Source organism: Arvicanthis niloticus, chromosome 16, assembly GCF_011762505.2.
Source record: "Arvicanthis niloticus isolate mArvNil1 chromosome 16, mArvNil1.pat.X, whole genome shotgun sequence".
Lineage (NCBI taxonomy): Eukaryota > Metazoa > Chordata > Mammalia > Rodentia > Muridae > Arvicanthis > Arvicanthis niloticus.
The window spans coordinates 20,526,873-20,548,486 of NC_047673.1; the positions used below are offsets into that span (position 1 = coordinate 20,526,873).

The window sequence follows — 21,614 nt, forward strand, 5'->3', positions numbered from 1 at the left end:
GTCAGCTTCCCTAAGGTTTTAGACAAACTTATCCCTGAGCTGCTCTCCTAAGGAAGGAGGCAGAGAACACATACTGTCTTACATAACCATCCAAGACAAGGTAGTGATGGCTTTCTTGGCTGACTTCGAATGATTATAAAGATAAGAATTATTAATGGGCTCATTATAGATGAGTTGTAGTTCTAAAATTTCTCAGTGACAGTGGACAGTGGGTGTGTGTGACCCAGTTGCCAACAGTTGTATGTAAGTATCGGCAGTCCTATGTGGTCCCCATCTCAAACACTGCACCTTCACACTGCAGTAGCCTGGAAGAGCTGGGGCCCACATTTCAGAGCCAGAGTTCCACTCACTTCTTGGGAATATGGACCCTTTTTCCTCTTTCCTTGGCTTTGTCGTTGTCCTAGTTGTGGGATTGTGTGTGTGTATTGTGTGTGTGTGTGTGTGTGTGTGTGTTTGACTTTTGTTTTTGATTTTTGTTTGTGTGTGTGGGGGGGGGGTTATTTGTCGAGTAGATGTAAGCTATAATTATCTGGGAAGTAGAACCTTAATTAAGAAATGTCTTCATTAACTTGCCTGTAGGCTAGTCTTCATTAATGATTGATGTGGAGGGCCTGGCATGAGGCGGGCATTGCCATTCTGGGGAAGCTGGTCTTAGATGGTATAAGGAAAACAAGCAGCACAAGCCAGTGGGAGGAAGCCAATAAAGAGCATGCCCACCACTGTCTCTGCTTCAGTTCCTGCCTTCATCCCTGCTCTGTCTTCCCTCAATGATGGATAGTGACCCGAGAGTTGAAAGACTGAAAGAACCTTTATGTCCCCAACTTGCCTTTGGTTATAGTCTTTGTCACAGCAACAGAGAACAAACTAGGGCAGCCACCCTGCCCAATATTCCAAAAGGTTTTGCCTTGGATCCTGGGAGCATGGAACTGGTAATGAAACTGGTATATTATGAGAACAGGTACCAATGCCATGTCCCTATAAATGGCCCTAATTTAACAGCCAATTCTCATTGGGTCTTTGAAGAGGATAAGGGAAAACATTCTTTGAGATTGTATTTCTCTAGAGTTTGAAAGGTGAGTGGTGCTAGATCAGCCTGGGAGCGACTTCTTTCTCCTCATCACCATCACCACCACCACCACAACAACCATCTTCAGCAGCAGCAGCAGCAGCAGCAGCAGCAGCAGCAGCAGCAGCAGCAGCAGCAGCATCCTGACAAGCCACCTGGTATTAGCATCAGTGAATGACAAGTGCTCTTAGCCTGACCCAAGGAGCTAAGATCAGATGGGAGCTACTCAATGAGTCGTAGTAATCTGAGCTCAAGATTTTCTTATCTTCTGAGAAGATGGGGCCATAGAATGATGTATGGGGTGGGATGTTCTCCTCTGAGAAGGGCTTCAAATATTTGTTTCACAATAAATTTACTTCACTACAAACATATTGTGTCCATTTCTTTTAAGGGCCTGCTAGTCTCTTTGGCTCTCATTGATAAAAGACGAATACATTCATGTTTTCTTCTTACCCTTCAAAAAATAAGGTCAACCCAAACAAGGCTAAAAAATAGTTTTCAGCATATGCTCTGTGAAGCATGATCTAGGAGGTAGTATATGCACGCATTTATAAGAGTATGCATGTGTATGTGTGTATGTACGTGCATGTACATGTGTGTATGTGTGTCTGTGTGTGTTTGTATATGGGTATATGGATGTGAGCATGTGTGTGGCTATGGCGAAATCAAGCCCACATAAAGCAGCTGACAGAATGACAAAGCTCATCTTGGGATAGAAAGTCCATCTTCCTTTCTCAGACACCCAGAGCTCCTTCTGTCATCCTAGCATTTGACATTACTTCACACTCTGCTACTAAAACCAGCAGCCTCTGTTCATGCACCTTTGAAAAAGGTATCTCATATGACCTAGATTTCTACCTTTCCAATTTTTTTTTTTTTTACCCATTAGTTAGACTATATCATTCGATCAAAACAAAACAGCCTAGTAAACAAAATGGTTAAAATATCCCATCTCCTCTAAGCCCAAATGCCAAAATATGTGTCCCTTTGTAAAGCCTTCAGCAAGATCACTTACATTTCTGATGCTGGTCTAAGCATTTGGTCTGGGATATCCACATGACAGTGTAATTGGAAAAAGAAATGAATGTTTGCCTTTGGTTTCATTTTATTGCTTCTCAGAAGAAAGCTCCCCATAATAATTTTCTGGTCCAGTTCTCTATTCTCCAGTCATGGGTGGGGCGGGCTGCAGAGAGCTGGGTGAGGAGGAGTGGTCCGATGTGATATGCAGTGTTCTAACTGTAGGATGGCCGGAAAGGACCACAACATGGAATTCTTTTATTTGAAGATCTGAATTTAACATTTAGAAATTGATTAGGACTTGGTTGATCTGTAAAGGATGAAGTCCCTCACTCACCAGTGATATCTGAGAAAATGCGAAACAAAACAAAGCAAAAATCTAAGCCCAAATGTACTGGGTGTAAATACAGGAGCTGAGGTGAGCTTACTTGTGACCAACTGCCAGAGTTACCATAGGTACAGAGCCAGTACATCAGGAGTCTGTGGTTCAGATGATGTACAGCTTCATCTAGTAACAGGAGGCTTCTCATCAGCCAATCTCAGAAGTGCCAATATTGCTACCATTCATTTTCTGGGGATCACTTTAGTCTCCATTCCTGAGGACATTCTATATCCCCTGTCTTGTGAATGGGACAGTTCATGATATTCTTTCCCCTGTCTGTAGCAAGACAGCAGCACAGTTGTATGAAAGTCATTTAAAGCAGTGTTCTGATACTAGAGAGACTTTATCCAGGGACAAACTTCTAGATCTAGCCACTCTTTAAGACTCCCCCTCACATACATATCACTGTATGTACAGTCATCAGGAAATTTCCCCAGAGAGAAAGATACCATGAAGACCCTTTTCTCATCTTTTAAGACTGGACTCAGATGACAACTCCAGAAAGTAACCCCCATTTCCTGCCTCCTTGTCTTTAAGTCTGCCTGTGTAATACATTAAGGACCTACTCTATTTTCATTATTCCTATGGCTTGTTTTACTGCAATGATACATAATGAATGGTCCTATCATGAAAACCCCAAGTGTTGCAACCCTATAACTTTTTGAGGGTTGTTATGGTTTGAATGAGAATGACCCACATAGACACATGTCTTTGACTACTTGATCTGCAGTTGGTGGAACTGTTGGAGAAGAAATAGAAGGTTTGACATAGAAGTGAGTGGCAGAAGAGGGTGGTGGGCTTTAGGGTTTGCAATCTAATTTGTAAGCTTTTAGTAGCTGCAGCCTCCTGCCACCTGCTACCTCTGAAACCACAAACCCATGCACATATGCACATGAACCACACATATATGTACCAACACACATATGAATGCAAACACATACACACTTATCAAACCAGGAATGTAAAGCTGTGTGAGATTCCTTGAATAGAGAAGCTATTTGTTTTTCTTTTGATCTCACTATACTGCTATAGAACTCGGGCAGAAAGCTTAGATTAATCAAATCAGAGTTCTTCTCAACCAGTCCCCTGCTACATGGGAGATGGCGCTTAAGGAGGGATAGTAGAAATGCATGGTAAGGCGGAAGGCATGGTAGACAGGAATCTAAATACAGGATAGAGGTATTTGTAAGATACTGTTGTATTCTTGCTAGGGCAGTGGAATCAACAAATCCAATTCTCACACCCTCAAAACAATAGAAATGGGAGGAGATAAAACAGGGCAGCACATTCTCACTGTGCACTGGATTTAGAGGCAAGTTTATGCCGACAGATGGATGGTGTAAAATGAAAATGGGTTTTCAAGTGGTATGACAAAGGAAGACAGTACAATGGCCTTTTCCTGATTAGTCAGAAGATTAAAAGCCAAAGAACACAGATTCAAAGCAGCTTCTTGGCTTAGACAGAAAAAAAAAAAAAATCCCAGCTTAGCAAACAAAAAGAGAGCAGAAAAGCATTTGCTATTTCCAGCATTTTGCAAATAGTTTCCTGTCACTCAAAGGGGAGGAAGGATTACAGAGCAAGTAGAATGGGTTGTAGCCTAGAGTGACCATTCCGTCAGGACACAGGACCCATCAGCAAGTTACCACAAATTGAAAAGGAACATAGAGAGCATGGGCTTCTTACCATCCACAGTTCAACTGGTAAGAAAATACATGGCTCACACATGTCAGCCCTTAAAGAAATGGTTTTTGTCTGTATCCACCTCCCTAGACAGCAGTAGGAAGCACGTAGTCTATATATGGAGGGGCAAGTCCAGTTCATTAACATGGGATTTAAAAAGAAAAGGTGACCCAAGGAGTGACTTCATTAGGCTAACCTGTCTTTCAATGTTATAAGCCTCTAAGTTCATAGGCAGTGTTCTCTCTTATCTTAAAATTGCAGGGTGTCCTACGTAATCATTCCTTTCCAATACTGTTAGAGCATTTTAAGGCTTTGTAGACTTGATGCCTGTTGGCACATTTCTTCTTTTGACCTGTTAAAAGGGGGGCAGCTTCTAGGAAGAGATGGGCATGGAGGTAAGCTGTAAATTAAGTGTCCTGGAAAAATGGGAAGTAGCCCCAGGCTGGTTCTGCTATAATGAGGCAGAAGGCATTGGTGATGGGTTTGAGTGGAAAAAGCTGAGTACAGCGTTCAGGAGATGGATTACAATGATGGGAGAAGATGCAGAAGTCAGAGTTGGCAGGAGGCCATGGCTCAGGCAAGATTGGCTGGTTCTAACTTATTCAGTAACCACTCTGTATCCTCCGCTTCCACATTTGTAGACAGTCAACCTCAGATCAGAAATAGTCTGACTGTACTGAACATGGGCAGAGTTTTATGCTCAGAAATCTATAGTATCAGAAACTATCAGTAACCTAGAGGTGATTTAAAGCACATTGCTGAATGTACATAGGTTAAATGCACATATTGTGCTACTTTATATAAGGGATGTAAACATGTTGGAATTTTGATGTCCTTGTACGTGTCCTGGTCTCCTGGAAGCAATCCTCTGTGGATGTTGAGGGATGACTGCACTTGACTTTTGCATGATTATGAGTTTAAAATCATACACGTAACAGACAGGAGCCTCAGTTTCAAACAGGTATCCTTTGGGAAAAAAATTAGGGATAAAACAGAGATACCATTCATCCATGAACGCCAATGTTACATCTGAGTAACTTAAGATGGAGCGGAAACTATTCAAAGCTCTCTTTTCCTTGTACAGGGATACAGCTCACTGGTTCAGCACTTGCCTAGTCTTCCTGGGTACCTGGGATCAATGTCCAGTACCATAGGCCAAAACAAACTTAAACTCTCAGTCTGTTTCCAACATCTGTCAGCAGGGGTTACTCAAGACATCAGCACCTTTACAGGGACATGGGAAAAGAGCAGACCTCTACACAACTGAGGATGCACTACAAGTGCCTGTCATAGTACAGTTATGTGTGAATCCTCTGAGAGCCTTCCCCATAACCAGCTCACAGAAAACTGTCTTAGATTCTTCTAAAGCCTGACAGAATAGTTAGTCAGAATTGCTAGGTAACCACAAATCCTTCTATATAGATTACTATCAAAGTCTGTTTCAGCCATCTGTTTTTCGGGCTCCTTTCTTTCCCCGTGTTTTTCTTTCATGTGTTCCATACTCATAACAAAAACAACAACAGAAGATCTATTTTAAAATAACCAAGATGTTATGGCTAAAAATGCCAGAGGTATGTATCCAGTTAAAAAAAAAAAAAAAAAAAAAAAAAAAGCTTTCTAAAGAAAAGCTAGCTAGCTTTATCCTGTGTGGAAGAAGGCAACATTTCTACACATATTATAGTTGCACTGAGAAAATAACCAACTACTTTGATTAAAAAGAGTGTGCGACAAGATTTGTATTTGCTCACGTAATTGAATTTAATGCTGCTGAAATCTGTCAGACCTGAAAGCTATTGAAGATCACGTATTTTATACTTAGGAGAAAACCATCTAAGAAACTGACTCCCAGCCTGTGTGGAACGGGTCTTCTGCTAAACCTGAAGAGTCGTGATTTCACCATTTGATGGCTTTTTATACACAGGGCTTTGCACTAAACAGCACCTGCAAAGGTAATTTAATTTTGGTTTAAAGGGGAGACTGTTGGGCAGTTTAAGCACAGTTCCTGTTTATTTGTCTACCAGTTCACTGTTTCCCACTTGGTGCCTCCTGCTTAGATGCTTTTAAAATGTTATGCAGGTCTGCACTACCTTTATGGTAAGGGAGTGCCTCATCCTAAGACCAGCTTGTCTCATCTGAATAATAAAATTCGGATTTTCTGCACAAGTCCCAGTGGATATTCAAGGTACCATTAATATGCTAGTCTTCTCTGACTCTTACCTGGGTTCACCTTGGTTGATTGACATATAAATCTCCCATGAGTTCTCCTCCGGGATGGCACCATGTGGTATGAGTAGACTCACCCCTAAGACAGAGAAAAGCCAAGAGGTCATTTGGAGATATCCTAATTATTTCGAAACGTATTATTTGGGCACCTTATAGATGCCTACACAAAAAAGTTTCTCCTGCCAATTTATAAACACAAAACCTTGAAGAACTCTAAAACACTTGCTCTATGTCAGATCAAAAATGATCATATTCAATGGTCAATCTCGCCAGCATCCTAAGGCCAGGATCTACCAAATATACTTGAAAATGTAAGACTTTATCAGCCCATCAATTAACTTTTCTCCAAAATTTTATATATATAGATATAGATATAGATATAGATATAGATATAGATATAGATATAGATATAGATATAGATTGTTCTTGTTTCTGGAAGAGGTATCTGGGCTGATGTGTAAACTAACACTTTCCTTGAACCTGGAATGAAATTGTCTTACAAGCTACATCTAGAAGTAAGTTAGGGAAGATGCTCTGTGCATTGCTGTATCTTTAGAAAAAAAATAGACAAAAATATGTATCTGACCATTTTTGAAATACTCTAGATCATTCTGCAATTGGTATGACTTTAACTTTGCAAACAGCAGCCAGGAAAGATTAAGGGAGTGGCAGTGACTTAACCATACTTATATCTTTGTCACTGTGAAGCCACACCACTGTATCAAAAATGTCCCCAATTCCTATTTACAGCTATGAAGAAAACACTTTGCTTTGGACAAAGAGAGGCATCTGGAGAAATCTGGGATTCTCTTTAACGTGATTTCTGTTTATAAAAAGAAATGAACTCGTGAAATAGTAAGAGAGTCACACAAGATAAAATCTCTCGGCTTCCTCCTATGTTTTGAATAATGCAGCTTTCGCCGGTTTTTCCTTTTGTTGGAGATAATTGCAGAGGAAGCTTGCAGGTTGCTGTTGACAAGCTTTCTTGTTCTTCTCTCTCTGTGTTAGCAGCTACAGAGTCAAGAAATGCGAGGCTTATTGTGAACCAGGTTATCTGTGATTCACGTTTACATCATTATTCAGTAACATGTTAGTAATAATCATCTTTCACTACAACTAAAAAATGGGACACATTAAAATTCTGTTCACAGCTTTTCAGTAAGAATAGGTATGTACATTCTACACCTTCACATCAAAAGTATGATAACTGTAATTGACATGCGTGGAGACCTCCAATTAGAGTCCCCTTCCATTTCCTATTCTTTCTTTACTGTAACTGCATCCATTGTAAATATCCTTTCCTAGTATTAAACACAGTTGCTAACAGGATATTCAAGGGCTCACATTTTGTTTTGAACCTAGTCTTCAAACTCAGCATTGTCTTATTGCACTTATTTCTCTATTGCTTCTTCTTCATTATCTCTATGCCGTAACGACAAAGAAGCATGAAGACTATTCAGTAGAAGCTCAGTATATAATTAGGCAACTGTGCCCTGTCATATTAATGATACTTAGCACAGTGTCCGACACAGAATAAACAAACTGTGAATATGAAAATATATGAGGATTCAAAATTCTTAGTGTAAAACCAGGCTCTGAGTTATGTTGTGTACGGCATTATTGCCTAGGGCTGTTTGTTGGGTCTATCCTATCTCAATTATTTCAGGTAAGCTTAATTCCCTATGTTTAGATTAAAACATTATTCAAGATATTCCTAATTCAACATGAATTGATTCTTCAAGTATCCCTTTCATTTTTTCACTCTCCCTCAATCATAATTTATATTAGCCTTCAAATATACTTCCTTCCCAAACAAACATTGCACGTGGAGGCTGAAGAGAGTTAATCACAGGGCCAAGGGTAGAAGAGTGGACATTAGCATGTTGGTGGCAAGTTGCTGATTATCAAAAACAAACACATAGCAGAAAGGGTTTATGCCTCTGGGCCCTTAAAGAACTCACCATTTGCAACATGTCATTACCACTGATCTTTGATTTAAAAGAAAATCCAGCTCCCCAACTTCACCTGCTACTTTGACAGCTCTTGAAAATTCGATATGACAATAGAACCACCTGTCAGAGTTTCTACTTTCATATTTTGCATAAGAAGTGAGTTCCAGAGTGTACCGCCCAGTGATTCAGGATGGATGGCGTTAGAGCAATCTAATTTCTGTGGCACTTCAGTTCCCCAGGGCATAGTTTGTATCTATGCCCTGCAAATACCAAGGAGCACATTTCAATTCCCCACACTTCTTTTTCCTAAAACTCATTTGCAATGTGCAGCTTCAATCTTGTCCAGTGGCTACGATTAGGAGACTTGAAAGCATCCAGTTCATTGTGGAACTGGGTGGGGATCGCCGACAAGCTATCAGAATTTTAGTTTTCAACATGGATCTTTCTCATGAGAAATGCAAGGGGACAGAAATATTTCTCATTCGTCCTGGTTTTCATTTCCATGTTTTCGTTGATGAAAGTTAAGCAATATGGGCAGTGAATAGCTCAGTCTTGGCACTCGCTCAATATATGTGAACACAGACACATATGAACACAAACTAGCTAAGTCATGAGGATGGGAACGTGCATGAAGAGCTTTGATAAAGGCATGGTAACTCACTGGCTTCATATGACTCTGATTTCACATCCTAGTCTTTGGTAGAACAAGGGATCTACTTTTATATGTTTTACAAATTCATGTGATCAATATGACTGGCTACTTCTTTCAAAAGAAGTGTCCTATTGGTTAGTTATCCTCTAGGGTTCACAAGTTAGAATGACATCATATATTGGCCCTCATATAGGATACTCAAACATATTGGAAACAGGAATCCTAGCATGCCCTCAAACACTGTCAAAGTCGATTGGGGAGCATAATTATTTCCAGAGCTGCAACCGAGGCTATTTTCCAGAAGTAAGTTATATTTTGGAACTGTGTATTAGAGGAAACAAATAATTGGGGATAGAGTGAGGTGAAAATTATCAAGTGAAAAGAAAGTTCAGTTTCAAGTCTAAACCATCAGACAGGTAAGGTAGCTTTAGTCATAGTCTGAGACCAATCCTGTCACAGATTTCATTTTATGAGATAAAATCCTGGTCATCTCCACTCATTGAACACCGGCTTGATACTCAATTTACGTCTAAGACCATGGCTAGATCCGATGTTCCTGACCTTCTCTGCTTTCAATAACCACCATGTGACTCACCTACCTCTCATGGCTTAGGACTAAGAGAACAAACCAATCTCCTTTCCCTCTCCAGCAACCCTGAAGATCAAGCGACAGCTAGGGGTGACATTTTTAAAGTAATCTATGTCAGGGATCTGAGATATCCACTACAAATATCCAGAGAAATCTCACCCAAAGAAGAGAAACACATACTTAGAAATGAGTTGTGCTTGTGGCATAGTTCTAGAACTAATGTTTGAACTTTAAAGAGGAACAATGCAATGATTCATCGTCATTGCTTGCCAAGAACCAATGTAATAATAATTTAAAAATAGTCAAAGTAATTATCAAGGGTGCCTGTCATGGAGAGTGCTCATGGGCAAGAGACAAAAATGTGACTGTCTGTGCACTAAATTCTTTGTCAGTGCAAACATGTGCTTTGGCTCAATATGGTACTTGTCAGTTGTAGAAAAGAACTGTGTTCCTTTCCTCCTTATCATGGCCTAGGCAACTAACATTCCAATGGGTCGCAAACCCAGGAGCCTTCCCATGACACATGATGGGTATCCTGCCAAAAGATGACTATCAACAGCATCAAGCATGGTGTTCTGTCCTGCAGACAGGCAAGCAGAGAGAAGGCTCGGTCCTATTTTAGCTGTACTTCTGGACTCCTGTGTACACAAAGTGCAGCCCCAGCCTTTGCTGCTTACTCCAAAATGAATCTGATTATTGGATGCTTATAAAAAATGTATTTACACAAGCAAGGAAAATATGCAAACACACACTTACCACCCACCTGTATTTGGCATTACTAAGCGCCCCCCTAAATGGCCAAAGACGCCAGTTGTCCTCAGCTCTGTTCTTGTCGGCAGTGATGACAGATTTTGGATGTACGGCGTTTTGTTTCTGGGATGTATTGTACTAAATCCGCGGTTGTTTCCGTGGGGAAAAGTCCCCGAGTGATTCTTGCCATGGTACTCAGCTCTCTCAGACACTCCCAGGGAAACCATGAATGAGCTCTGGACTTTGACTTTGATGTCAGATAAAGGATTGAAGAGTGAGGACTCTGTCATGAGCTCCTTGTCCAGGGGATCCTGCAGACAGATGGGTCCACTGTATGTCCGGCTCACAGTCAGGTCTGGCTGCATGGCAGGATTCAGGAGTAGAGAATTTCCTGGTAAGAAAAACATGATCTGTCACTCAGACACTAAAAGACACCTCCATCACTCTTTCTGCAGTAGCCTTTATTAAGGGAATAATATGGATGTTCTGATTGGTATTAGCTTCCCCTGCTAACTTAGATGGAACCACACCAGTGCCTGGGAAAATGCCTTCCAGGTCATTTTCTGAATGTCATGGCCCCATTGCCCTCACATCCAAAGCCTCCTTTTCAAGACAAACATGTCTGACACTGGATTATATGGCAACTCGCCTCAGGTAGTGTTCATGTGATTAGTTTAACTTGCAAAGAAAAAAAAAAAAAGATGTTTTGTAATCCAGTTAGCAGCGAAATAACTTCTGTTCCTTTCAAATAGCAAGAGATGCCACAGTGTAGTGACTCTTGGTGCTGCATACAAGAGCCCACAGAGGAGGTAGAAAAATTCATTGTAGAATTTTGAGTGGCTCCTGGAGCTGGGGGAGCAAATGTGCTTTGGAGCAAATAGTTCAGGGGACTTTATGAATCACTCTAAGTCTGAGGTGCCAATGTCCTTGAACATCACATATGTCACTCTGCGAGGGAAGGAATGCAAGTGGAGAGTATCTCAGAAATGTACCTTTCTGGATTAAAATAAATGAACAAAACAATCTTCATAAAACACAGGAGAGAGTGGGTATCTAGTCATCTGTGGAGCTCGCCATTTTTTCCAAGCCAGATATTAAAAAGGCTGTGATATTTTCTCGTGATGAAGTAATCCCATTTATTAGCAAATAACAGAATAACCCTCACTCCCCAGCCTCCCACCTCTACCAGTTTGTCAATACGATAGCTCAAGTAGAAACCCAAATCATATTAAGCAGTATCCCTTTGGGACCTGACCAAAAAAAAAAAAAAAAACCCACAATGGTTTCAAATATGGCATTTTTGAAAATGCTTCAATTCTCAGTTGTATTGTATTAGTCTCTATTGTTTTTCTATTTTCCTAATTTGTAAATGGTGCCATGAGGGGATCTATCACCAGGGATTTTCCCATCCCTTGTCAGGATGTGCTAAGAATCAAGAATCACAGAGAAAATAAACAAAAAGATACTGCAGCTCTAATGGCCCTTTGATGGTGCCCCCTTTCCATCTTGGGGCTGTTGTGCTAAGATGCAGCCACCATCAAGCTGTCTTTTTTTAACAGGACCACACTGAGTTCAATAGATGATGACCTTGCTCTTGTCTGTAGTCTTCCCAAGGAAAAAAGTGGGACTGAAGAACACAGCACGTTTGAAAACAGTTTGAAAGAGCAGTTTCCATGGAGATTTCAAAAACTCATATCTTAATTTTTGGCTACTTCTGAAAGACTTGCCTAGCTTATGGGGGAAATTATTTCTGATACTTAGACATCTAAAACACCCAGACACACACACACACACACACACACACAGAGAGAGAGAGAGAGAGAGAGAGAGAGAGAGAGAGACAGACAGACAGACAGACAGACAGACAGAGACAGAGAGACAGAGAGACAGAAAACAAAAAGGAACAACACACAAAGAAACAGAAACAAAGACAGAACAGAGATGAAAGAGAATGACTGAGAGAGAAAATATACATACATACATGGGGGAGAGAGAGGAGAAGAGAGAGAAAGAGAGGGAGAGAGGAGGGGCAGAGAGACAGAGAAAAACACACAGGAAAAGCATACACATTCAAATGAACAAGTCTACAGTTAAAAATGTTGGCTGCCAACCTGACTGAGCCTGATTAGGGCCAGCTATCCTCCCTGCGGTTTTGTTAACTCTCCCTTCTCTTTAAAAACCCATTTTTCCTCATTTAACCTAAGCATTGTATTCTTTCTGTATGCTTGAATTTTTGTCTTTCTTCCATCCCTCTTTTCCATCTTCTTATCTATTGAACCCAAGGGCTTTACACATATGGAACAAGTAGTCTACCACACCCATGATGCTTTCTGTGGTTAGTTTTCATTTAACTGTCAACTTGGCTCAGTAATGAATCACCTGGCAATAGAGTCTCAATAAGGGATTGTCAAGATCAGACTGGCCTGTGAGCATGTCTGTGGGGAATTGTCTTGGTTATGGTAACTGATATGGGAAGGACCTGCTTTCTAAAGCAACATCAGTCACTAGGTCTTGAACTATGTACAAGGAGAAAATGTGAGCTGAGAACGAGTAAACACATATGCATTCATCTTCTCTTATACAGACTGTGGATACACGTGACTAGCTGCTTCAAATTCTAACCTTGACTTCCCAGCAATGATGGACTATCATCTGTAATTGTAAACTGAATAAACCAACTTTCCCCTAACTTTCTCTTTTTTGGGGGATGGGGGGATTTAATTATGATTGCGTTACAGAAAGAAAACTAGGAAGACATTCTGCTTAACATTCTTGCTGTTCCCCTTCCTGGGGTACTGGACAAGTTGTTCATCAAGATATCACCTTGAAGACAGTGGAGGTCAAAGTCACAGTCTATAAAAACGAGATTCATTGTCAGTTGATATGGGGACAGTAGCAGCTAACAATAGAGTTTTTTGTCTTCTATCCTGAGATTCATGAGATTCTTAGCCAAAAATAAACAGAATGGCCAGGCGATCTGATAAGATGATTCTTTTAGAGATTCACAATATACTGATGTTCTGAGATAGTCCTCCATGAGGAGACTGGCCAATCTATGTAAATCACTGTTCCCCAAACTTATTCAGGCCAGGCAACCACCTCCCCCTTATATTCGTTGCCTGCTGCTCCACGGAGCATGCTGCTGTCCCACGGTTAGAGGACACGTGAACATCTAGAGCTATATTGAGATAATGAGATCTTCCCAAATGCCAAGGGCTTCCCCAGGTTATTCTCAGCAAATTCATTTTCACAAGAACACCATGAGGAGGATGTTAGCATTCCCATTTTATAGTTGTGAAACAGTGACTCAGAATAACTGTTTCGCTTCATAGCGGTTTCATACTCTAATGTAACTGACTTCAAAGCAGGTGAACTTGTACACAATAGTGGCTCAACAATAGTGGCTTACCACCAAGGTACCCACAAATAAAAGTCAGGGGGAGAAACCTATCTCTCCTAGTCATGTCTCAGTTGCTTCTTCTAGCAGATTTGGGCTTCTACTTCAGCGGCCTGTCCATCCAGTAAATGCTGAGCACAGAAACTGTCCAGCCCTTAGAATAGGCTATATCCATACAATGAATAGATAGAAAGGGGACTCCATGGAAAATGAGGGTAAAGGTACAAAACTTCATCCTTTGAAGAGAGAGAGCTTCTTTTTGCCTAAAATTAAAACCAAATATGTCTCCTCTCCACCTTGTATTCAGGAATAGGTCTAGTTCATAATAGAGGATTAAATGACTCTCTCTGTTCCGAAAAAGAGCGTTTCTGTGCCTTGACATGAAAAATGTTTCTTCCCTCACAACAAAAGATTGGTCAGACTTGGCAATAGCTAAAAGTAATTTAGGCTTGTATTTCATTTTGTCCCCATCTACCTGATCCCTCAGATATTGTCTAAACCCTTTTTATTTATCTGAAATTAAAGAAATTAAAAAACGAATGTAATAAACGTTATGGGTAGTTGTGGTCTGGGGCTGCATCCTCAGCTTTTACTATGCAGTATTTTAGTTAATAAAATTAAACACATAAACTAAAACCAGGTTTCTAAAAAGATGAAATTGGATAATATGAGAGGCAGTGAGTCACTGAGGGCTCTATATCAAATGTTGAAATACTTCAATGGATGTTGCCAATAAGGAATCGACACCCATACACCCTCATACTTGCTGAGGATCAAGAAGATCACTTTATCAAATTTTGTGTGTTAATGAATGGAAACAATTTGGTAGCGGCTCCCAGGACCAAGGGCTACCTTCTCACAGTGTCAAAAACAGAGGACGTCTGTGTGAGTGCAGCCAGTGGTCCTGAGGATGAGGTGTTGGGGGACCTATGCCGCTGACCTTGACGAACTGTTTTGAAGTTGAAGGTCTGGAAGCCACCTGTCAATGCAGAAGAGTCAATGACGTCCACTCCGTAGTCACTATGGCTTCGTCTGTAGAGGGTGACACCGATGACCAGGACTGCAACAGCTACAACGGCTGCACCCAAGCCCGAGTACAAAGCAATGTCGCTGGCATTCTCAATGCCTGAAAGACACAAGAGAAGTCCTGAGTGGCTAACAGGAGCTCAAGGCACAGAGCCACCCCAGGACATAACATGGTGTTCTGTTAGAGTCTGGAGTCTACCGATCAGAAAAAACAAAACAAAACACAGAAAGCTAGCTACACCTTAGACTCTCATTTACACAACAGTCATGTCTCTAAACTTCCTTGTATAAATCAGAGCAAGGCTAGTCTAATATAACTGCATTAAGGTAGCTTATCATATAATAGACTTGCAGACAATCAATTTTGCAAAGAACATAACATTCTTTCTAGTAAGAACAAATAGCTCATTAACTTAGTTGAAGAAGTCATAGTTACCTGAAAAGCATTTTTATATTTGACTTTTTATTCAAGGAAAAACAGATTCACACAAATGACAAAGAAAAGGGTGGGTTCTCTGTTTATGAGGGGGCCTGGGGCACATGCATATACACAGTGCTATCTAGTGTCAGATGTTAACATGGTCTGTGAGTTAAAACAGAAAAGATCAGGGTTTACAAATATGTCAACTTTGATACCAATATTCAGAGCCAGAGCACAGTAATAATGTTGGTTTAGCATATGCAATCATTATGAAAGCAATGCTTATGTGAAATATGAATATCTTGGTTGCCAAGGGCTCTTGTGTCCATCCATGGTCAATGTTTTCTGATAGCAATGCAATTATTAGACTCTACCACTTTATTGTTAGGGGTCTGTTCTCTCAGGGGCACATGCTGTTTCTCCCATACCTCTCCTACTCCATCCTATTGAATGCATGGGCAAAGCAAAAATAAAACCGTTAGTTTAATTTTAGGATGTGGATGTCTCCCCACCCCCCAGGATATACTGCAGCTGAATTCCCATTCTTTTTCAGATACGTATCAGGTGTGGTTCATCCCAGAAGCAGATTGATAATGGCTATTATACTTCAACCTAGAGGAGTTATCTGAAACCAGCTAATCCTAAAAGAGGTGTCATCTTAAAGTGTATGGCAAAAGAAGGTGGCAAGAACTAACTACATAATTAGTTTTCCAACAGATTATATGGTAAGTACATGGAATGGGTCCAAAATAATAATTCTGACACCCAGTGTTGGTCTGAGGGGATAAAAACACATCATATATTTGCCTTGTAATTGCATAACACTTACTATGCATTTCCCACACCCTAAAATTTTATTTATTAAGTGGGTAAAGCAAGCCACACAAATATAGACTGAGTTTATTTTCAACCAAGGTAGTGGGCCATAAAATAAGGTGTTACCAAATTAAAGAGTGGATAAGGAGATCAAGCAGAACCAAACCAGCAACAGTGCAGTAAACACATAAAAACTGCAGGCAAGGAGGACAGCTATCAGGAGTCAGAGCTGAAAGGTCAGAAGTTCCATAGACACATTTAATAAGCAGAGCATCGTCAAGATGTGCCATGCAGCGGGGTATGATATAGAGCTTAGTTCTAATCTAGGATAGTCTGATGGGGGATGACAAACCTTCTGTTCTCACCACCCAGACAGTAAGCACAATGAACCAGATCTCCAGTGCAGAATTTCCATTTCTGCCTGTCTACCGGAGAAACGGGGTGTTCACCAACCTGCTTATGCTCCCATCCCTGTGTTTCCTTGGAGGGAAGAATCAGACTCAGGGCAGAAAGCACACTGAGAACAGCAGACACATCACACCAGGACACCAGCAAACGGTGAGCCGACTTTGGATTGAGACCAGTTGGCTCTTTTTCCTTCCTTGGGAATTGCTGAGCGATGATACCACCATTGAAAAGGTGCTTCTGGGGGCGTACACACCTTCTTAGCAAAGGAACACATGTAGGGAAACAGCCTGGCTATGCACTTACTGTAGCTGCTTCTATTGCTGAGATTGTAAAGCAGAGGCAAATACATTCTTAGTGGCCCAAGCACATAACCAGGAAGGACAGGAGGGGACAAAGGGGAGTGAGGTAGGGGGGTGGGATGGTGGTGGTGGAGGTAAGGTTACCAAAGCAAAAATGCCTGAACTCAAAATGGAAATTGCTGGGCATTAGCACAGTGAGACACATCATGGAGGCAAGAGAAAGCTGCCCTCCCTTTCCAGATTCCCATTTTGGTCCAGAAGTGATCAGAGTTACTTACACAAGTAACCAGAGGGATCATCATCACTCTGGAGCCTTTTCCTTTGGATTAATGCTGGGCAAATTGCTCATCGTATTTCCTCTCCCAGGAAAATGGTCACAAGCATTTGACTCAAGTCATAAGAACAAAATATTAAATTAAAAACGTTTTAAATGGGTAGAGGTAGCAGAGAGATGGCTCAGTGCTTAAAAACACTCCTGCAGAGGACCCAGGCAGTTGTTTTCAGCACTCATATGGGGCAGCTCACACCACCTGTAACTCCAGCTCTGGAGCACCTGATACCCTCTTCTGGCCTCTGTGGGCCCCTACACACTCACATGGACAAACCAACACAAAGACACACATGTAAACATAGTATAAAAGAATAATAAATTCCTAGCCAGGCAGTGGTGGAGCATGCCTTTAATCCCAGCCTTTGGGAGGCAGAGGCAGACAGATTGCTGAGTTTGAGGCCAGCCTGGTCTACAGAGTGAGTCAGAGTGAGTTCCAGGACAGCCAGGGCTACACAGAGAAACCCTGTCTCAAAAGACAAAAAACAAAAAACAACAACAACAAAAAAAAAAACAAAAAAAAAAAACTCTAAAAAAGAAAAATAAATTCTTAAAAATACTAGGGGCCTTTGGCTAGGGTGGGGACAGAAGGCAGCTAGATTTGCAGGTGAACACTGGTCCCTATAAAGTTTACTATAATCCCTAGAAAAGGCAGCAGCTCCTGTGGGGAGATTTCTATAGAAAGGGGAACAAAGTGGTATGTATTTCACAGGAATAACCTGGGAGTCTCAATGTACAGCATATACTGATTGCATCTTGTTAGGGATGATATCGTCATGAGTTTGCATGGAGCTCAAATCCTTCTCAATCAGTTATTGTCTAAAAGCCAGGCAATGGGCCTCACCCAGCGGCTTTGAGTAGTTATATGTATTTCGGGCTCAGCTTTAATATCACATATAACTACTCAACACCATTTACCTCAAGAGGTTTAACTCAACAGCCATACTCAAGGTTCAAATTCTGTGAAAGTTGAACCTTCGTACTTTCCTTTTCCCTTTTCACTGCTGTCTTCTCTTCTTTACCTACCTCTTTGTGCTAAGTATTATTATTCCCCCTCTACCACCTGCCTTCTCATATTTCCAAGAGTATAAAGTGGCTTCCCCTGTAGATTTCAGGCTAGGTAATAGAGACTGTCTTTTTGTGTTCAGAACTGAGCTCATAAGGACCAAAGGTTTCATTCCATGTTTTCTATGTTGGCTTCCTAGCAGAAGGAGCAGGTTATATGTGTATGTCTGTCTGTCTGTGTTACAGCTACACATGCAACAGTATACAGTCAAGGGGACACTCATGCAGAGGGCATTGACTTAGCTGGGGGGGGGGGGGGGGGAATGATTGCACAGCATAGCAAGTCACTTCCCAGGAACTGTAGCTGCCTCCACATCTACATTCAACTGTTCTTGACTGACTTTTCAGGTTGATGCTGCTAACAGAAGACTCTGTACAGTGGTCAGTGTAATATCTAGGCATCCGTCTGTAGCAGTTCATCTTTATTTACTCACCTGCCAAGTGCCAGCTTAAGGCCCTTCTCTCTTGAGTGACTCTGTCCTGGGTGGTACAGCCAACTTTGCATACCTATGAGTTTTAGAACTTAGAGGGCTCATAGTTCTCCAAATGCATTTTGGACTGTACTTTTAATTGATAATTATTTGAATAATAGTTGGGTTGTCCTTCCTAACAACTTCATACACCTTAGAAGCAGTATTGTCTCTGTCCTTTTTCATGGTACCTTGCTAGTCATTGTGTGGAATTATTTATTGCTTGCTTGCCTGCTCTTAAACTGAAGAAGCAAAGTGTTCAATAAACTAAAGTTTTGGGGTGATTTTTAAATCTCTGCTTCAAGAAATTTCTTTCCATTTCCATTTGTGCAGGTGTGTTTATAACTATCCGTTTTCTCACAGATGCAGGACTGCTGATTTGTTGACTCAAAGGAATTCTGAACAAAAGCATTGGCTTGAGCAGGGCTACTCTGCCTTTGTGGGCATAGGACGCCTCCATACCTTTGTATTTCATAAGCAGGGCTTTGCATACCATTGTGTTCCTGTTGTCTTTCCTGTTCTCTTCATTCCTACCTTCCTTTTACTAAAACTCATGAAAGCTTTAGGCATAGCATGGAAGGCGCCAGCATATCCGAGAACAAAAGAAGTTATGTATAATCTACATCTATAGACAAAGCAACAACAACAACAACAACAACAAAAAAAAAACAGCCAAAATTCCTGACTGAGAAACCTGTTATCTCCAGGTTCCAAAGAAAGAGTATGTATGGAGGAATGTATGTATGCAGTGAAAAGCACCCACAGAGGCATGTTCAAACATAAATGTGGAAGTGGGAAATGCAGTCTTGGAAAGGAAAGGGCAGCATTTGTTCTTGGTGATACAATGTGTAAGAGGCTATTTCAAGAAGAGACTAGGTCCCCAGTAAGCACTCAATGACTGTCCATTTAGGAGGAAAATAGTACACTAAGTCTTCTGTCATATCTTTAGATATTATAGGATGAGATAGAAAGGCCTTTTAGTAAAGCAATGGGTTGTCCGGTGGGATATTAAAATGACCTTTCCTACAATGAAGGATGTTAAAATAAAATCTATATTTGAGGTAGATTGTGAAATTTCCTTTCAGGAAGTCTCTAAAAACCAGCAGTACCTTTAACAGTCTGTAGTTATTTTAGTTTAGTTTAGTTTAGTTTTTTCCCCCTTAAATCAGGGTTAGCTGAAAATTACTAACTGACCTTTCAAATCCCCTTCATATTAATAAATTTATGAATGACCGCCCTTTCTAGGCATTTATAGTAACCAATATCCCTAATGACTTAAGCCCTGGCTGTTTACTTGGTCTGCCCCATGTTTCCCAGACTCCAATGTGAAAGGCATATTAGTTCTTCTTACTGATGAAACGTTATCTCTATTCACATGTTATACATTGAACATACCTCATATTTAATGTATAGCAGACTAGAACCTATCCTCATGACCCAAGCTATATTGAATTAGTATAAGAGCATGATGGATACCTTTTTAAACATGGTATTCTGTTTCATCTCCTAGTGTGTCCTAGAATGACCACCGTTTTCATTGGAGAAAATAAGGTAAACAAACTTGAATGGTAATGAAAGCGGCAGTGAACTTCTAAGGAATCTACATTTAAAGAAAAAATATTCAGGAGGAGAAGCCAGGAAGAAGGGAAACAAATGGAAGACACAAAAGCTAACTGCTGAGCCAGAATCCCACAGAAAGTCAACCAACTGCCAACCCAGTAGGCAGCTTATGTGGGGCCAGTGCCATTGGCACACAGACCTAGTAGAACATTTCCCAAGTTTCTGGAAGCTCTGTGTATCCTTGCTGTTACCAAGAAGCAATAAGAATTTCCTTTAACTTGTCAGAAAAAAAAATAACTCTGAAATGGTCAGCGATGATCAACCACGGTAATCGATGTTAGTTATTTACACTTTGCAATTCTTGGCGACTCCTGACCTCTTAGCCGCCAATCAATGTCTCCACTTTTCAAGTTCTCCATCTTTGAAGGCCTCATTCTTGATATTGTAGCTGCTGATTTTCGTTGTAATTAACAGCAGTATAGTAAAGTGTCCAACAGTGCTCACTGTATACCAGGCATTATGCTAGTGTTTTATACTTAGCATTAATGCCAAGGGCAACTGTCCTTTCTTAGGTGTATCAGTCAAAATAAGAAAAGGATGACCTGCTTGCGCCAAGCCTTGTGATCAGTCAATGGTAGAGTTGAGAATGAATGCCATGTGGTCTATCTCCAGTGTCATGATTTAGTCATGCTTCCTACCCACTTACTTTTGTCCTGATTTTACTGCCTGCCTCCCTTAAGATCAGTGGTTCTCAGCCTTCCTAAAGCTGTGACCCTTTAATACAGGTCCTTATAGTGTGGTGACCCCAACCATAAATTCTTTTTTCATTGCTACTTCATAACTGTGACTTTGTGACTGTTATGAATCATAATATAAACATCAGATATACAGAACACCTGATATGTGACCTACAAAAGGGGTTGCAACCCACAAGTTGAGAACACTGCTCTAGATAGAAGGGACTATGCAGAAACCAGCACTCAGTGACACAAGCTTAGGGAACTAGTCCCTTACCTATGGGTTCATAATTAGAAAAGAGCCAAGCCCAGGTCTGAGCATACAGCAGCCTTTAGTTTCTGTTTACCTGCATTACTGTGTTCCTTCCTCACATCTCCTCTTTTCTACATAGGTGTCCAAGTGACTCTGCCCCACTATATTAGAGGAAGTTACATCTCTGCTGGCTAACATCAGACCCGGGATGCTGTGCAAGCTCCCCAGGGTCTTCCTAGCAGCTCTACCATCATGTTACTCATGTCACGTTCCTGGCCAGATAACACCAACACTGCGACAGTCACTATAGTCTTCCTCTTTCTATAAGAACCCTAATTCTCTTCTATTTTCCTTCTTGTTGAGAACACAAAGGCAATCCTATGTGAACTCCTATACCACTAAAAACATCTCTGTATGTGTTTTCTTTTCCCCTTCCTAGGCAGGCTTGTTCTGTTGTAACCCCTTCCTGTCTTTACAGGGATATGGCTCCATGTTTATTCTTTTAACCTTGCATCTTCCTCCT

The 21,614-nt window shown here is 41.0% G+C and overlaps 1 protein-coding gene across 8 annotated transcripts in view; it reads right to left on the reverse strand.

The window, feature by feature from the left end:
• The window catches only part of Unc5d (unc-5 netrin receptor D), a 506,034-nt gene that overhangs the window by 51,886 nt on the left and 432,534 nt on the right, over positions 1–21,614 (reverse strand). For 4 of the 8 annotated variants that reach the window (XM_076913983.1, XM_076913982.1, XM_076913979.1 and 1 more), the window contains 3 exons: positions 14,688–14,834; positions 10,325–10,702; positions 6,363–6,447 (listed from right to left, as the gene is read on the reverse strand). In XM_076913983.1, the coding sequence (XP_076770098.1) occupies positions 6,363–6,447; positions 10,325–10,702; positions 14,688–14,834 (610 nt within the window). Of the gene's footprint in view, positions 1–6,362; positions 6,448–10,324; positions 10,703–14,648; positions 14,835–21,614 lie in introns of all 8 variants that reach the window. The other 4 variants (XM_076913981.1, XM_076913980.1, XM_076913977.1 and 1 more) reach the window with 1 other exon arrangement.